Source organism: Ciconia boyciana, chromosome 2 (assembly GCF_034638445.1).
Source record: "Ciconia boyciana chromosome 2, ASM3463844v1, whole genome shotgun sequence".
In the NCBI taxonomy this organism is placed as follows: Eukaryota; Metazoa; Chordata; class Aves; order Ciconiiformes; family Ciconiidae; genus Ciconia; species Ciconia boyciana.
The window spans coordinates 81,999,998-82,017,374 of NC_132935.1; the positions used below are offsets into that span (position 1 = coordinate 81,999,998).

The window sequence follows — 17,377 nt, forward strand, 5'->3', positions numbered from 1 at the left end:
GAAGGGGTGAAGCCGAGCCTGGGAAGAAGGAGGGTAGTGGGGAGATGTGGTTTTAATTTTTGTCTTTGTTTCTTACTACCCAAACCTATTTTCACTGGCAATACATTAAGTTACTTTTCCCCAAGTTGAGTCTGTTTTGCCCATGATGATAATAGGTAAGTGATGCCCTTGTCTTTGTCTGAAAAATCCACAACCTTTTTCATCCTATATTCTACCCCTCATCCTGTTGAGAAGGGGGAGTGAGAGTGCGTGCTTGGGTGGGAGTTTAGCCCATAGCCAAGGTTAACCCACCACACCCACTTTAATTCTCCATACCCTCTATGATTTTTAGTAAGTCTTGCGTAGAAGAGAAAAGCCTTTTGCTAAATACTTTGAAGAGAAGCATCATTTCAAGAGTCCAGCAGTCCTGTCTTCAGCCCATGAACGGGCCAGATCGAAAAATTTTTCCAGACAGCTCCTCCTCATGTCTGAATGTCCAAAGCAATTTCAGTTTTACTCTACTGACAAACCAGTTCTCAACATTTTACAGGTAAATATCAGTAAGGAAAGGGCTCACACTCCATGCCTCAATGGCTTCCACCCCAGGTGCTACACCCTCTCAAAACAAAACATCTCTGAAGCTGGCACCACTTCCTCCTTGGTAAAAGCCAGTATGGGGAGCATGAAGCAGATCAACAGACCCTGCACAGGGCCAACAGCAAGCATATTCACTTTAACTCGGTTTTGTATGGGTATCATACTAACCTTTCATGTGAGAGATTCAAATATCAGATTGGGAAACACTGAAAGAACACACTGTTCTAACACCGTCCAGTAAATGCAAACAAACAGAGCCATACCATGGTTGCCTCAAGCACTGTTTGGAAGCAATTTCACTTTGGGAAAAATATGGAGAGAGAGGTAGCTAGGATGGTCAAAGCTTTGAGTCTTCATGGCTACTCGTCATATTTCTCTGACTAGCAAGACACATACAGTCAGTTGCAAAACCAGTTTTAATAAAAGCAACCATTTGCCACCTACTGTAGCAGATAATGGGACAGTGAGAATCCTGCCTCCTATCCCTAGTTTAGGTTGGCTAGTTTTGTTTACTACTTTGTATGCTTGCGTTATCCTGTTACTATGATACAAGAAGGTGATTTATATTTACACCTTAATATTTACATAACCATATTTATGTTTTCCTAACCCAAGAAGCTGAAAATTGCCTTATAAATGTTAGGCTAAGAATGACCTGGCCACCAACACAAAGACAAAAGCCCAGCCTTTGTCTTTAGCATAGCACCAGGTTCACTTTCACCTCCCCCCCCCCCCCTTTTTTTTTAAAATCACCAAGATTTCACTTCCTCCCATAGCACAGAATCCAATGGCGTCATCAGAGCAAGAGCTTTATAGATACCATGGCAAGAAAATAACAAGCGAGAAATTGTAGCCAGAAGTTCCCACTAGGCCACTTTTAGCATAACTGAACAAAGTCTCAAACTAGAGATGCATAAATGCTATCTAAAATGCTACCTAAAATGCTATCTGTGTTATTTCCAAACTGATCCTACAAAATACATTCATTTTAGTTGTCTCAAGTGATTTATGTTAAGAATTTAAAAGTTCTGCTTACAGGATCACTATTGTATAATGGGTCACAACATTTTTCCAAAGAATATAAATACTTCACGTTATCTTTAGCTTCATTTGCTGCATCTGTGATGCGAATATCCAATGCTCGCCAGTTCTAAGAATAGAAAGTTGAAAAAAAATAAAACCACACATTTCAGAAAAACTGTTTTGAGATCACTCTGTTTTGTCCTTAGCCTTTAAACACATTTGAAAGCACAGATCTGTTACTTCAGAGTTGCACTTGTTTACCCAAGATGAGGAACAGGTCCTTGTTTTGCTTCAGTAACTTGAGTGTGAACATACAACTAGTTTAGACCACTCAGCTCAACAAGTTATGTCAGTAGTAGTGTCAAGTCAAGCTGCTGTAAAATATATAGACACCATCTGTTAACTATTTTTGCTTGATGGACTGATGAATATATAACCATGTATGTTTCACATCTCTCATTTGATGAACCAAGACTTTTTGTTTTATTCACCTATTTTTGTGTTTGTGATGGGTCTTTAACTTTATTATGTCAATGTGAGAAGTTATGACCCCACAAGTGGTTTGGGCAGACACTGTAACAACATGAGAAAGAGGTTTAAAAATTGTGTTTTTTTCATTTTCTTTTCATTAAATACCCAGTTCATGAATTCAATTTTCTGGTTTAATAATCAACTTTTCAAAGATTTATAGGTATTTATTCCTGTTGAACCATGTGGACGCAAAGGGGATGCCCAGTCTTTTACAATAAATTAAACTAGATTTAAACTTTATCTACTCAAGGTGAGGAATCAGGAAGGACACAGAAAACAAAAGTCAAAGATGCTTCAATATTTTCCCCACGAGCAATGTTATGTACATCAAAATGAACTAGGGTATACAGAGCATTTCTAGTCTTTACATCTGTCATAATTCAAAATAGAAACCTTCAGCAGTTTGGATTTAGCAGCAGTGAGTACTCCAAGCACTGCCTTCACATCTGGGCTCTTCAGCTGGTCCGTAAGGTAGTTGAATTTTGACACTCTCTTCTTCCAGTAATCAAGCTCTGCTCGTGGTCCAAGGTCATCAGCTTCCTTTCTCAACTGGTCATGTTCTGCAAGAACCTTTTATCATACAGTAATATTAGTGAGTGATGCTAATATTTATCTGCATGGATAGCATGGATTAATTCATAATTTAATTCATAGTATTAACCTCCCATGATAAATTACCTAACTCAGCCACCACCTCACATAAGAGACCTTAATTTTGCTTGGCCTTTTTAGTTCTGAGTTAAAGAGGGAGTAGTATCTCAAGAGCACTGTTACAGACAATTACATTTTCTGCAAATAACCTGCAAAGCATGTTTCAAAGTACAATTTTGACCACTGAGAATATAGTTCACTGAATTATTGCATTTCTTTTGCTTTCATTAAATCCACTGGGAATCACTAACTGTTTTCTATTTTCATTTCTTGGCTAAGGTGAATCTTTTGAGCAGTTTATTTGTTACAAGAGGTAGAGATGCTCACCTTAGTAACCGTGATATAAGCATAGACAGAATACTTTCCCTAATGCAGTATGGACACAAGGAGCTCACAGCAAATATTGGAGGTAAGAACTGTAAGGATCATATTTACTGTGATCCTTTCTCCAGGGAGTAATCCAACTACCAGCAGCCAGCTACTTAAGAATATTCTGAAGATTGCTTTAGTTTTCTTCACAACTTTTTTTTTTATGAGTATAATATTCACTGAAAATTGTTACTAGCTGTATCTTATTCTACATAATATTTGACAACACTTCAGTCACAACAAATAGAAGAATGCATTGCAGATCTATAATAATGCTGAATGTGAAAGCTTGCATCATGGATGTAATTAATGAGTTGTAAAAGCATAAACAACTTTGAAATGGTAAAAAAGCTCCTTTTACTGTTTTGAAATGCATCACTCAAGATCTTGAGCATTAAGGGAGGTTCAGGTGCACTTCAAACTTCTTAGGAGGCTTCCTTATCTCTCATCAGCTCAGTGGGTTCAGCTTTTCTCTCTGAGCTGGGTAAGGTGGATTGAAATAATTTCTGTCCACACCATTATGTTTTCTGAACAAGCTGAAGGGGAGACTGGACAAGTTTACATGGAAAAGAAAACCACATAAAGTTACTGAATTAAAAAGAAAAAATTAATCTGGCTTGCAAAATCTCTGAATTACAAATTGTTAGATGCTGGAAGAATACTGATGGAAAGTACAGCTATCAGCTTACCCTGCTTTTATACTTTTCCCCAGCATCCACTTTTGCCTGTAGTCAGGGAGATGTCATTGGTTTAAAAGGACCTTTAATCCAAACCAGTAATGGTGGGGTTTGTGCTAGTTTGTTTATAACGGATGAAGCCATCTTCACAAGAGGCAATACAAACTCAAGTCCCTTGGAGAACCAGGTGATGTGGGGACAGAATTATTATGTAACAATAAGTTATTATAAGCTTAGCTATAGATACGCCTCTGCTTGCTCATATCCCTCATTGTTGTAAGGGGTAATAAAGCACCCTCATGAACCTTGCCATTTGTTAAGTCTTTCCTTTCCTAAAAAGGAAAAAATAGCTATGAAAACTTCTGTCCAGTCAAAAATTATGCTTCCAATCCCTCATACAGTAAAGAACAAGAAACATTTAATGTCAACTCAAAACATGGCTCCCTTCTTCTTCCAGTTTCTGAGCAAATTAAAATTCTTACGTTTGGTATTGAAATCCATAAACCCATAATGCAGTTCCAAGAATGAAAATAAACTAAACTATCCTTCTTTCACCAAAAAATAACACACAACTAAAAATCTCTCCATGACATCTGGGTTCATTAGACTAAAGATCTTTCTTGCTTTGCTAAATTAATTATAGCAAATGCTTTAATGACTATTTTACCCTATTTGGCAATAGGTGAGTAGCAAAAGAAAATAGAGTAAATCTTTTGGAAGAAGTGCAGCTAATTGCAATACACTCTCCCCACCAGTTTCAGCTCATATGTTTATAAATTAAAGAGGTTTCTTTTTTTAATTTTCTTTCTTCCTTTTAAGAGGTATAGGCTTTAATAAAGAAAAGTCTTTCATGGAGCTGATTTATTAATTTGCAGACAAACATATTTCTCTGATAAAATCTTAGCAGTAAATTCTACAAGCAGAACAGAGAATAAGGTAGCAGCTAAGTTTCCATTTTCCAAGTTTAAAAGTTACTCATCCTGTCCTCTTCCTCAATGCCTGCCTGTACAAACATTACAGAACTTGTTTCCCTGAGCTCCTATGTTTTACATTGAATGGATTGCTGATGCATAGATCACAAGAACCTGATATTAATTTCATGCAACAACTCAATCGGTAGTTTCATTTCTTTCTGAAAAGAACTTTAAGATCTATGCTATATATACTATGCTTCTGAGATTAAAAAAATTGCAATTACAAATCTTATCTGCATTTTTTAAATTTTATCCACACTTAAAACAAGTGCACTAAGTCTACAATACTAACCACATGAAGAGGTTCCATCAGCACTATGTTTTCCCTTCAAGATGAGGTGATTATCAAAAACAGGGGACTAAGCTTCCAAGGACATGTGCACACTCCATTTACTAGTAGATGAAAAAAGCTCTCTGTAGTATCCTCATTGAGAAGTAAAAGCACACAAAACATGCCAACAGTACTTTAAAATACAGGGATTGATCACATCTAATTTTATAGAAAGGTAGCTATATGCCAACAGGATTAAACTAATCATCTACCAACATGCAGATGTTGTCATATTTCACAGCTGTCCAGTGTATCACCTGTTCAATTTGTTTGGTCCACCCTTTCATGCAGACTTCTATTCTTTCAAGAGCATCTATGCTGTTAGCAACCATCAGATAATCTGAAGGTCCTCTTAGAGTTTTCAGATCATACGTTTCACATTTCTTCAGATTGACCTAAAACACAAGTTAAAAAAAAAACCTCTGAAATGCTGAAATGTTTGTGACAAATAATCCAGGAACTTTAAAAAGTAACTGGTTTCCCCACTTGGGGTATCTCATTTCATATCCCCACTTCAGTTTAAATTAAACTGGTTTGAGCCAGAACTGGACTCCAGAATCTGGAGAATTCCCCAGCCTGGCAGCTGTGCTCTCAGCCTGTGTGAAGGACAGGGCAGAAGTAGGAACTAACAGTTAAAGTAACTGTGTGTTATACATTAAGCATTCTTTAAGAAAGGCCACAGCCATTGAACAGTCAAGAGACATTGAAGTTGAGCCTCAGAAACATTAAAGCCACAGATCAACATATAACAAGTTACTGATGACAACAAACAAAAGTAGGGTTCTTTTCTTCAGTTTAACAAAAGTAATTTTTAATGAGTATTCTACAACAGCAACTAATTCAAAAGTTCCAGAGCAAGAGACATTCTACAGCTAACTCAATTTCTAGTTGCCACATGAACATACTACCTTTTCCAACAGACTTTGCTGAGTTCCTGATAGCACACTAACAAACGCTTCAAGGGAACCAAGGAAGTCCTGCTTAATATTGGAAGCTTCTTGAGGTTCACCAAGTTCAACCCAGCCACAGTCCATAGTCTGTAAGGCTGGAATGAAGATTTCTGATATCAACTGCTCAACACTTTTTAGTAAGCCATCTCGACCTACATTCATCATATTAAAATTTACTTCCTGTAAAAGAAACACAATGCAAGTTAAAATAGAAAACAAAATTTTGCCATCATTACATTTATTCCAGTCCTATTGCCTTGAGCACCTCAAAAAATTACCAGCGTGTACAAGTACTCTTCAAGCAATAACAGCACAATTCTTGCTAGCAGAGGCTGCAAGATTTGCACAGGGTCACAGTTTGTCATACAAAACTGAGGAAACAAACGATCTGAAAACACTTCCAAAATATAATGAGAGTATAAGAGACCTCTATTTATAAAGCTCAGTTTATATGGGTGAGTAAAATTATCCCAGCCTGCCACTTCTAAATCTATCAGAGTTATATTTTTGAGTACATTCATACATGCATATATACATATAGGCAGAGATCAGTGCACTTAAAAGGCTTAGATACCAAAAGAATTATGAACTACAGTTAATTCTGACTTGCAATTGCCCAAAGATTTTGGTCCAGGAAGAATACCTCTATCCAGTTTGACAGAGAGCAATTCACAGAAGATCTGCTTTTTAGACATTCTGAGAAAGACTCTGAAGACTTCTCAGGTAAATTACATGAATCTGCCAGCCATCATTTGCTTCATTAGAAGGTACCACAAGAATTTTTTTCAGCAAAATAATTTAACACCAAACAACTTGTATTTAAGTGTCACACATTAGATGTGTCTTCAGACATATAATTTTTACTTTTCGACTTGTCTTTCCTAGTTTTAAGGTATTATCTACTATCAGCAAGGACTATATCATTACTTGTGAAAAAGTCTGCTTTACACATCTTTCAGTTGCAATTACCAGCTTGCAAGCATTATTAATAAGCAGAAAATCTTCAAATGTTAAATAGTATATAATTGACTAAAATTTAAGCCAAGTCTTTCAAAATCATAAAAAAAAAAAAGAGGTTAATCATAAAACTTTAAAGTGTGCGTCTGTAGAAATCAAATCTAGTAACGACGGCCAGGTCATCCACCCTTCACTCTTCTATTTCTTGCCTATCTGGGCAAAATACAGTTTTAAAGGTTTTTCGTAGAAGAGATGGGGGAAGTTAAACTTGCTGGCTTAGGAGTTGTAGTTGAAAGTTCCCATTTTGAAGTGTATAGAAAGTTTTCCACAACACTAAATGAGAATTTAGTCCATCATTCTTATTTTAGCACTCCGATTAGTTTGTCTACAACTATAGGATTCCCTACATTTTACTCTGTGTTCATCAGTACTGGAGCACTTGATCCAGCGTTGTTCACACCAGACTGTCATAGATTTAAGGGGTCAGTACTGGAGCACTTGATCCAGCTTTGTTCACACCAGACTGTCATAGATTTAAGGAGTCTGTCACCAGTAAAAACTTGTTTATATATAATTTGCATATACGCTCTCAAAAATAAAACCATTTTTGTTTGGGTTAATGGATTTGCTAGCACTTATTGAAAATTAACAGCTTATTATTTAGGTATTGACTAACTACTCTTTGTCATTTTGGATTGTCATAAATTTTCTTCCTTAGCATCATTTCTTCATAGCAGTGATACACTTCAAGTTGCTGCTGCTAGATAATTGCTGCTGCAGCTTTTCCATTTCCCTCCTTTTTTGTCCTGTGTTTCATTTAGCCAAACTGTGTCCTTTTGCTCATTCCTCCATGTCAAAGGCTGTCAAATTATGTGCTGAGAGCAAATACCTCATGATGAAAATTAATTTTAAAAAAGATTACGTACAGTGATCAGCAGTAACTGACTCTTACCCGATAGATATTCTCAGTTGTGATGGGTTTAAAAAGACTAGATCTAATGAAGAAAATGCATACACCAGTCAAAGCAACTTCTTTTCCCTCTGTCACAAATACTTTAGGTTTCTTCTTTGTCAAATGAGAGTTAAATCCTGTTCCTGAAAGGCCAAAATGCTCTGTAGATTCAAATAAAAGAAACATTTAAAAAACACAGATTATTTATTCACAGAAAAGTTTTCTAAACAAACAGTTCAGTCATCATTTGTGTATCTATGAGTCCCAGTCCCCTGGAGTCACCCCATGGGACTATCCCCAGACAATACACAGCATCCAGAGTCCTCATGGCACAGTAAGAACCATTTCATCTAGTTTTGCCATTCTCACATCAAAAGCCTTTCATTTCTTTTCATTTATTTGTTTTCTATTCCTTCTAAGCAAAGGTTCAGGCTCAAGATCCTCTTACATGGCTCGCTCTCATGTAGTTGCAGATAATGCTCTATTGCTTAAAAAAAAAAATCAGCAAATGTCATTTACCTCAGAGGAGCTATTATCAACTGTCTTTCCTTAAGAACATGTAGACCTAGGTCTAACATACAAAAAAAAATGAAATAGAGTGCTTCTAGAAGCAAGGAGAGGCAGGCCACAGCAGATTCTTTGGGTGAAAACCAAACAAAAACACCAATAAGGGACCTACAAGGGACTTCCCTGTCCTTTCTTCTTCCCCCAACATGAACATGCTGCTCCCATGTTTTACAAGTGTTACCAACAGCCTAAGAGTCACCAAGAAGTAGCAGTGTCTCTGGGGGGGAAAATAATTCTCTTAAATTGTGTTTTTGGCCACGTTACTTCTCTGTTACTAGTTTTCCAGTGTTTTCTCAGAGTAAAATGTGCACACACACGCATCTCAGTGAGACACTGCAACAACAGAACGATCAACAAGTGAATTGTTGATACCAGTAGTTAAAGGACAATATCCAAAAAATTGCAAAAAGTGACAAGCCCCCCACCCTTTTTTCTTTCAGGCACATGACCATCTGCCCCAGAGATCCCTATTTTAGATCAAGTGGCCACCCATAAGTCCCCTCCCCAGTCTTTTGTTCACATCACCTTTCCCCCTCCCCTTTTTCACCACAGCTCCTGCAGAAGTGTCTCTTTTGTTTACCTCAGAAGTACATCAAGGGCTCTGTCACCAGCAAAACAGTCTTGACTGAGAATTTTATTAATTTGATTTATTGCCAATTAACATAAACTTGCACTTTCCTTGTACTTCAATAATTACAGAGGCTAGACCAGCAACAGTCATCCCAGTTTTCAGGGCATTCCCACAACGTATGGAGCTGGAGTAAGTAGTATACTGTGCAGTCTCTTTAGAGAAAATGTACTGTTACTGAAAAGGGTGCTAGAAGGTGTTAAGCTGCACGTTAGAAGTGCCATTCAAAACATTGCAAAAAAATCTGCATGTGAGAGTGGGCATAAAACCAGACTTCGAAATGTCCCCTTAGGGCTCTGGAGTACATCTTCCTGAACTGAGAGATACACAGCCTCCTGCTCTGCAGGGGCACAAAATATCTTGTAGGTACCCTTCATGGCATCATCTTCTGCCCTAACAGAAGTGTTTGCTGATCCACATCAGGGTCAGAAAACCAGCTTGTATTTGAGGTGGTGTGTAATAAGTGCCTTTGCCAACAAGATGCATGTAATGCCATAAAAATGCACTTAACTTTACTGATTAGTAGCCACCACTATAGCTGCGATTTTCACTTTGCTAGCCTGAGAACCACAGCCCCAGAACAATCAGCACAAAACATTCTTTTAGAAACTCTGCCCCCCCTAAGAAGGAAAAATGCACAGCACAAGCTGCACGCTGTGCTGGTATTACAAGTAACTGTACACTCATGGCTGTGGGCAAAGGCAGCCACCAACACACCCACTTCATCCCACGCTCACCTGTATTCTCCTCCTTCACCACCACTTCATTATTTTCTTACTCTTTTTTTCCCCTCCAGTGTGCATGGTCTTTTGGGGACTTTTGTTTATTCGCTCAATGCACTGGTTGCTGTGAATTTGGGGGTTTTTTTGTTGTTCTTTTTTTCTCCAGCTTTCCACGTTGCCTGCATCTAGCAGCACATCTCAAAGACCAAAGGCCCACACAATCATACTGTAGGGTCATCCGATCAGTTTGGGGGTGGGTGAGGGGGACTCTGATTATATTCCCAAGCTTTGCCCCTTGCCTCACACTCTCTCCAACATAATTCCACCAATTCAACTCAGACATGTTAAAACTTGCTCAGCAGATTTCTAAATTGGTGGCTGAGTTTGTACTTTCATTTAATTTTTATGTACATTTAAATTTTAATAAAGTTGCTTATATCATATTAAACAGTCTTTTCATATCTTTTAGGTATATACATACATATATACTGAAAATACATAAAGTACAAACACATATTTGTACACTCATGTAGGTATATGTTTACATATGCATAAACACATGTATTTATATTTATGAGGCCCTTCTTGTACACCCCACTTGTTTACCCTGGATGAACTCCCACCAACCCAGCACAGGGTCTCGAGGCCACATGGGGCCTGGCTAGTCCCAACGGCAGCAGCACTGGAGACTCTGGGACAGAAGCCATGGGCAAAGGGAGGATGTCCTTGTCACAGGGGTCCTGAGCTGCCTCCAGGGTAAGCGAGAAGGAGGCTTCCCCAGAATTCTGGTAACACGGGGGCACTGGGGAAGGGAAGGGCATATGAGCAGAAGGGACTCCTGGGGTAATGGCCCTGCTACCCATAATGCAGGTCTCCTGGGGCCATTTGTCATGCGATGGGACCACCTGGATGGATGGTCATGTGCCAAGAAATGCCGAGGGCTTCTAGGGCAGATCAGTGGTGTGACTGGAGGGAAGGGGGCAGTGCATCTGTCACTGCTCACCTTGTATGAAAGTCATCTTTTAACTATCAAAAACCATTTTCCAACCCCCCAGGCAAGAGTTGCTGGGCTTGCAAGGAAGTACCTTGCTGCTGCATAGTAGCAATATGCAGAAGTGCACTAATAAGCTTCAGTAATTTTATCAATCCTCATTTCGTGAGCAACGACAGATGTCCCAGTATGACCAAGCTTGACTTGCCTTAAGCCCCAGTTTATAAGAACTTTACTACCTGCTTTTTCCTTGCACACTTGCTCAACACAACTATAATATGTTGCAGGAAAACCTAAGTTGCTTTACCTGTATCCGTTGCCTCCACATCTTGATAGTAGAACATCAGATGACGCAGACCTCCAGGGGCCAAGAATTTGTCAATGCGCTCTATCTGTTTGAGATCATGTTGACATATTTATGCATAGCATACCCACTATCAAAAGTTTCACTTGCTCAGATTTTTAACATACAGGGCTGACAAATACTCATCACATTATCATTGTTTAATAATAAAATTATACCAGGCCCAGTTACTACCCCCCCAAAAAAAAATTATTGAGTTGCCTTGTCCTTTAGCAGCACACACCTACTAAATCGAATCATTTAAATTTTTCTATGCTGAATACAATTGAATATAGCCAGGCTATGCTTCAATTTACTGAAACCACTTGCTGTACATGCTGTATATCGTCTCTCAAACTGAGGGCATAGGGCATTTCTTCATTTACTGAAGTGCAGCAGCACCTCATTGAAGTCCCTCACCCATGTTATTGTTACTTCCATTCAGCTAACTAGCTGAAAGCAGAAAATACACAGCTGCTATTATTCCATATCATAGCAACAGATGAAGCCTTTATTTATTTATATTTTAAGCATCAGGACAATTTCACAGTTCTCCATCAATTTAAGGTTGCCATATATTCTTGAACCATATATTGGTAGTGCAGTCCAGGAATACCACATATAGGCCATACAGGCCTAGGAAGAAAGTTAATTCCTCTATGCCAGTATGCGGATCAGTGTTTCAGCACTTGAAAGTCTGGGCTAATCCATTATTTTTCTAGATCTGAGTCCTTGTTTCACATAGTCCCTAACTACATTGCAATATTCCAGCAGAAAAGGCTTCTACTTCTAGAAGTTCTTCAGAAACATTTGCTGGTACCATTTGTACTTCCTAGTAGAAAACAGGCTTTCTACTTCCTAGTAGAAAACAGGCTAAGAGATCACCAGCAACAGGAAGAAAGCCGCATTTATCCCTTTTCCATTAATAATGGGCCTCAGTTACACCATGATCACATAAACTCCTAATCCAGAAAATCTTGGCTGAGCCCTCCAAGATGAGGTCAAAACAACTATTACACTTTTCTCTTTCCAAGTATAACACCTGCCAATATTTTCTTCATCTGACAATTTTTCTCAGGCAATACAGTTTGCCAGGAAACCCATTCAGAGATAAAATGCACAAAGGCTGAAACAAGCTCTCCTTTTTAACTTGCATGACAGTGTTCTGCACAGCTTATTTTCCTATATGACACGGAATCACAAAAATGTTGAAAGGGACTTCTGGGAGATCTTGAGGCCAGTCTCCTGTATCATCAACAGCAGCTCAGGTCATCAAGAGCTTTGCCTAGGCTGAGTCTCAAAAACGTCAGGGATAGAAATTACACAGCTCACTTGATTAACCTATTCCCATGCTGCATTACCCTCCTGGTGAAGAAGGGTCTCTTAATGTCCAGTCTGCAAGTTGTAGCTATTGCCTTTGTTATATCATCTGCAACTGCTGAGAAGAGTTCAGCTCTGTCATCTTTGTAACTACTCTTCAAGCACCTGCAGGCTACTATTTGACTTCCCCTCAATCTCTTATTCTCCCTCATCTCGTATTTTACATGTCCTATGTCCATCACTATCTTGGTAGTCTTCCACTGGACTTTCTTCAGTTTCTCCACAATATTAGCACTGAAATGGAAATGCATAAATTGAAGGTACACAGATGGAAAGAGAATGCAAGATAAAACAAACCCACAACCATGTTTACCTTAGTGTCAGGGAGTAAAACATGATCTACTTGCTGTCTACCTAGGTTTTAAAAAATGATGATTTCTTTTCAAAACACAAAATGTTTCTCCATTGCATATAATACTTACCATCAACTTTGATGCACCGTTTTCTCAATATACATATTTCTAACTGCTTAGCCCCTGCATTAACCCTCATATAGTCAGTCAGATCACTTAGCTATTCTATTTTGTCAAGTAGTTTCCACTTGATTTAATTTCCTAAGCTAGATCACAATGTAGTCTCACAAATGCTGGTGGCAGCCTAACAGAAACAACAATAACATGCAGCCTGCTGTGGACAGGACTCTTGAATCTATATGCAAAAGGATTGAGAGACTTCATGCTGTGGATCCAGTATGAAATAGTGTCACGGGTTTTACCGTACTATCTATAACCATTGGAAAGCAGAAATTCTAATCAATTTCAAAATCAATATTGTTGCAATAGGTCCTGAAACTAAGGACACTTTTGTTCAACTTAATTACAAAATGCTGGGAAATATTTTTTCGATGAGAAGACTTGAGTAATCTCAGACACGAACTCTGAGAAGTCTTAAGTAATCTCAGACACGAATTCTGACAACTATCTCAACTATCTCACTGAGTATTGGATGGTAATATCAGTTCTAAGGCATGCTATGAACTTCACTATCAAATTAATCAGATTACCTGGTTACCATCAAGAATAGCATCTTCTACTTCTGCTTTGTCCAGATTCACACAAGAGGCAACAGCATCCAGTAAGTAATCATGCCTGCCATCCAGCCGAGCACGTTTAGCCTCCCTCTCCTCCTTGAGCTTTTGCTGTTATAAAACACAAAGTGGACAATGAATAATTCACAATCTATTTTGAAAACAAAAATAAAGAAAATTCTAAAATTTATTTTAAAAAGTAAAGGCTACTACATTCTTCCATACTTGTGGTTTATGTTTTTAAGGCACTCAAATGAAATTTTTAGAAGCGACCCCTGTTGTGATTTTACAGTTCATTTCCTGTGTTCTATTTTCAGATTTAGCACAAAATTTCTATCATCAGTCTTTTGCACAGTATTATTTATTTGTTGAAAGGCTCTGTAGGGAAAAAAAAAAAAGGTATTTTATATGCATGGCTCCATCATTCTGCAAGTTAGGTTCAACACCCTAAGTCCTTAGTCCCAGCTTTTCAGTCTAGTCACATATGACCATCAAGTCAAGACAGGAATCTGACCCATCTTTGTTATTCATGGAAGATGTTGTAAGCATTTTCTAATAAAGACAGATGCTGCTGGTGAAAGCTAGGGTTTCATACATTATCTCTTTAATATAATGAGAAGTAAAACAAGCCACAAGCCTCAAGGTACACAAGTGTTTACAAATGTGCTTAACTATAGCTATTATACCATACTTCAAGCGGTATGCCTACTCTTCTAATTAAATTGAATTCCCATATGTAATACACCTCATTACATTATAGACCAAATAGCCTTCTGGAATACTTACTGGTATTATTGTGCTTGTGGATTACGAGATTTAATATCATTTCATTTTCAAAAGAAATTTAGAATTATGTTTCACTGGTGGTAAATTCAATCTTTATTTCCCCAGTGATTATGAAAAATCTAGTAACTCTATAAAAGTATGCACAAGTGATTTATCCACAAGCTTCTGCAGAGCCAATAGGACTTGCATAATATACTTTATACCGTTATGTAAATATCTTTCCTACCTCCTGGAGTAATTTTCAAATATTTGGTAAACTTGTAATTACTAGCATAGCTTCATAAATGCTGAATGCACTAGAAATGTTTTTCCATGTAAAAGACAAACATAGAAATCATGTTCTTTACACAGATATGCCTGAAGAATGCAGTAGCACATTAGTTTGTACATGTACTTTATGCTATTTTACCTCTGTCATTCCCTAACACCATCTCCACTTTCCCAAAAGTGAAATGTCATCACAGGATTGGCCTTTCCTACATGTTCTCAAATCAGGGTAGAAATTTTCCCCCTAGTTAGACATACAAAAAGCAACGATTTTGGGCTGAATCAGCTTCATGCTAGTTGATAACACTAGAATCCTAAAAACTGTTGTTCCAGTAATTTGAAGACAACTGATAATGCATCTTTAACATAGAAAAATACAACCAATACTCTGCCAATTAGTTAGCTTCTATTTAATCCAGCAAAAAGCTCTTTCGGTTTTACTTAAGCTACAGAGAGACTACTTTTGTACCATGCTGTGTTTCCAGCATAGAACTCCAGACATATTGCTACACACGGTATTCATCTTACACTGGTTATTAGTTCCCAACTCCACCTATACAGATGACCCTTGATATGTTCATAGCCTCTATTTCTTCTACAAATTGCTGTTTATGTAGGCTGAAATCATAAGCACCTTCTTCTCAAACTGGGCAATCACGCCCTGATGTTTGTTTCAGTTCTTTTAATGCTTTCCAATCCTTTAATTGCAGTCTCTCAAGCCCTATAACAAATATACTAGCTATTGTGTATAGCTGTTCACACAGAAATCAAATATTGCCTAATGCTAAGTCCAGTAACAAGAGCATTCATTAATATGTCACAAAACTTTAAAAGTCTAGTTAAATTCTTTTAATGAACTGTACCTAGAGAAAACAGGGAATTATTAACTAGATAATAAAGCTATAGTTTTATGAAGATTAAGACATTCACTTGTATTTATCACCTGTCACTTCTGGAAGGCATTTGCATTGTTCTGGTGGATATCTCTCTAATTAATGCAAGTTGCATGCATGTTTTTCCTGATAGTAGCTACAATGCAATTCAAGAATACACCCTGCCTGTCATGCTTCCATATTTTGATGATCTGCCATTTCTAAGAAAAACTTCTCCTCCCCAACTCTCACTTCAGTTGTTGCAGTCATCAGAAGACACTTCTAGCTCACTTTTAGGATTAGGTTGTCCCCCAAAAAAGTAGAAGAAAGCTAACTTCAGTGCTTTCAATAGCAAGTCATTAATTTAAATATTTAAAAACACTCAGAAGCTAGACTGGAAACCGGTCAAAATATCACTTTCCATTTGCGTACTACTTAAAGAATAAATTTTTAAGATATTCTTTACTTATGATTAGGAATCTCAGAAAATGAATTGCAAGAAAATGTTGAGCTTTCTCCCTCTTATTCTTCCCTTCCCCCCCTCCCCATCTTTAAGGGCCAGACATAAATGAGCAAAAGGCTTATGGAAGAACAAGTAGATTTCTATTCCAGATTTGTTTCCTTCCCAATTTTTGCATAGGCATGCATTTCAGGCCCTCAATCCTTTTGTATCAACCAGAACTTCAGTGAAGGAATTCACTAACCTGTTCTCAAAATTCAGTCTTTGGACTTTAAGATCCTTTAACTACCCCTGCATCTTGCTCCAAACCAGCAATGTTTTGCTGGTCATGGCCTAGGAGTTTTTGTATATTTTACATCCTGCAGGATTCACTACAGAAGTACATATCCCTAAACAGCATCTGTATGAAAAAAATACGAAAAAACAGGCAGGTTTATGTAATTCAAATAAACGTCACTTAACAGAACACTGAAACAGTAAGATTTTAAGATGGAAGGATTGCTAAAAGACATAAGCTATCATTTATGTAGGTAAGAGCGGAATTGCTGGTACGTGCAGTAACACTTACATGCAAACCCTGAAAAGTATCAGCAGCAATTCTGGTCAAGGTCATACAACAAAGCCCCCTCATAATGTCCCATGATGTAGGAGGATTCAGATGGAACAGTAACTTACAAGAGATAAATGCTTTCTCACTTAGATATCTGGAAGGATTGTCCAAGTTTTTATATGGTACAGCTTTACCTTGGTTCTTCATTTAAAGAACAGCAGCACAGCCACCTTTAATTTTGGGTTTCTTTTCCCCCCTCTTAGGTAGTTACAAAGGTAAGAAAGGCCATATGACATAGTCTCACAACAGATGCAAGTCCAAAGTGAAACTAATTAACCGAAAAGTCCTTCTTTGATTATTAGTCTACTTATAACAAGTAACTTGTTTTATGTTACATAAAACCTTAAAATTCCTAGTACCTAAATACCAAAAATTAAGCACAGGAAACTAATTTCAGTAGACATCTGCTCCTGAAGCAGAATAAAGGGGTGATTCCTACATTCATTTTAACATACACCTAAACCCATAACCATCACACCATCAATCTGAAGCAACAAATGGGGACTAAGTTAAAATTTAAAAAGTGTTTTCTAACTACCACAAGAGTATATAAATATATATATATTTAAGCAGAAGGTACTAAAAGATCAGAAGTCAGAGATGCCAGGGTCCTTCCTTTGAAACAACAGCCTCAGAAACCAAATATTGACTATTGCCAACTTGTCCATTACAGAGTGCAGTTGCTGATGTGTCTGCAGACACCCTGATCAGAGTTAGCATGAATGTTATTTAG

The 17,377-nt window shown here is 37.7% G+C and overlaps 1 protein-coding gene across 1 annotated transcript in view; it reads right to left on the bottom strand.

The window, feature by feature from the left end:
• The window catches only part of DNAH5 (dynein axonemal heavy chain 5), a 132,705-nt gene that overhangs the window by 113,590 nt on the left and 1,738 nt on the right, over positions 1-17,377 (bottom strand). Inside the window, 7 exon segments of the mRNA XM_072851354.1 lie at positions 1,613-1,726; positions 2,524-2,700; positions 5,390-5,527; positions 6,041-6,262; positions 7,992-8,105; positions 11,154-11,291; positions 13,626-13,760. Of these exon segments, the coding sequence (XP_072707455.1) occupies positions 1,613-1,726; positions 2,524-2,700; positions 5,390-5,527; positions 6,041-6,262; positions 7,992-8,105; positions 11,154-11,291; positions 13,626-13,760 (1,038 nt within the window).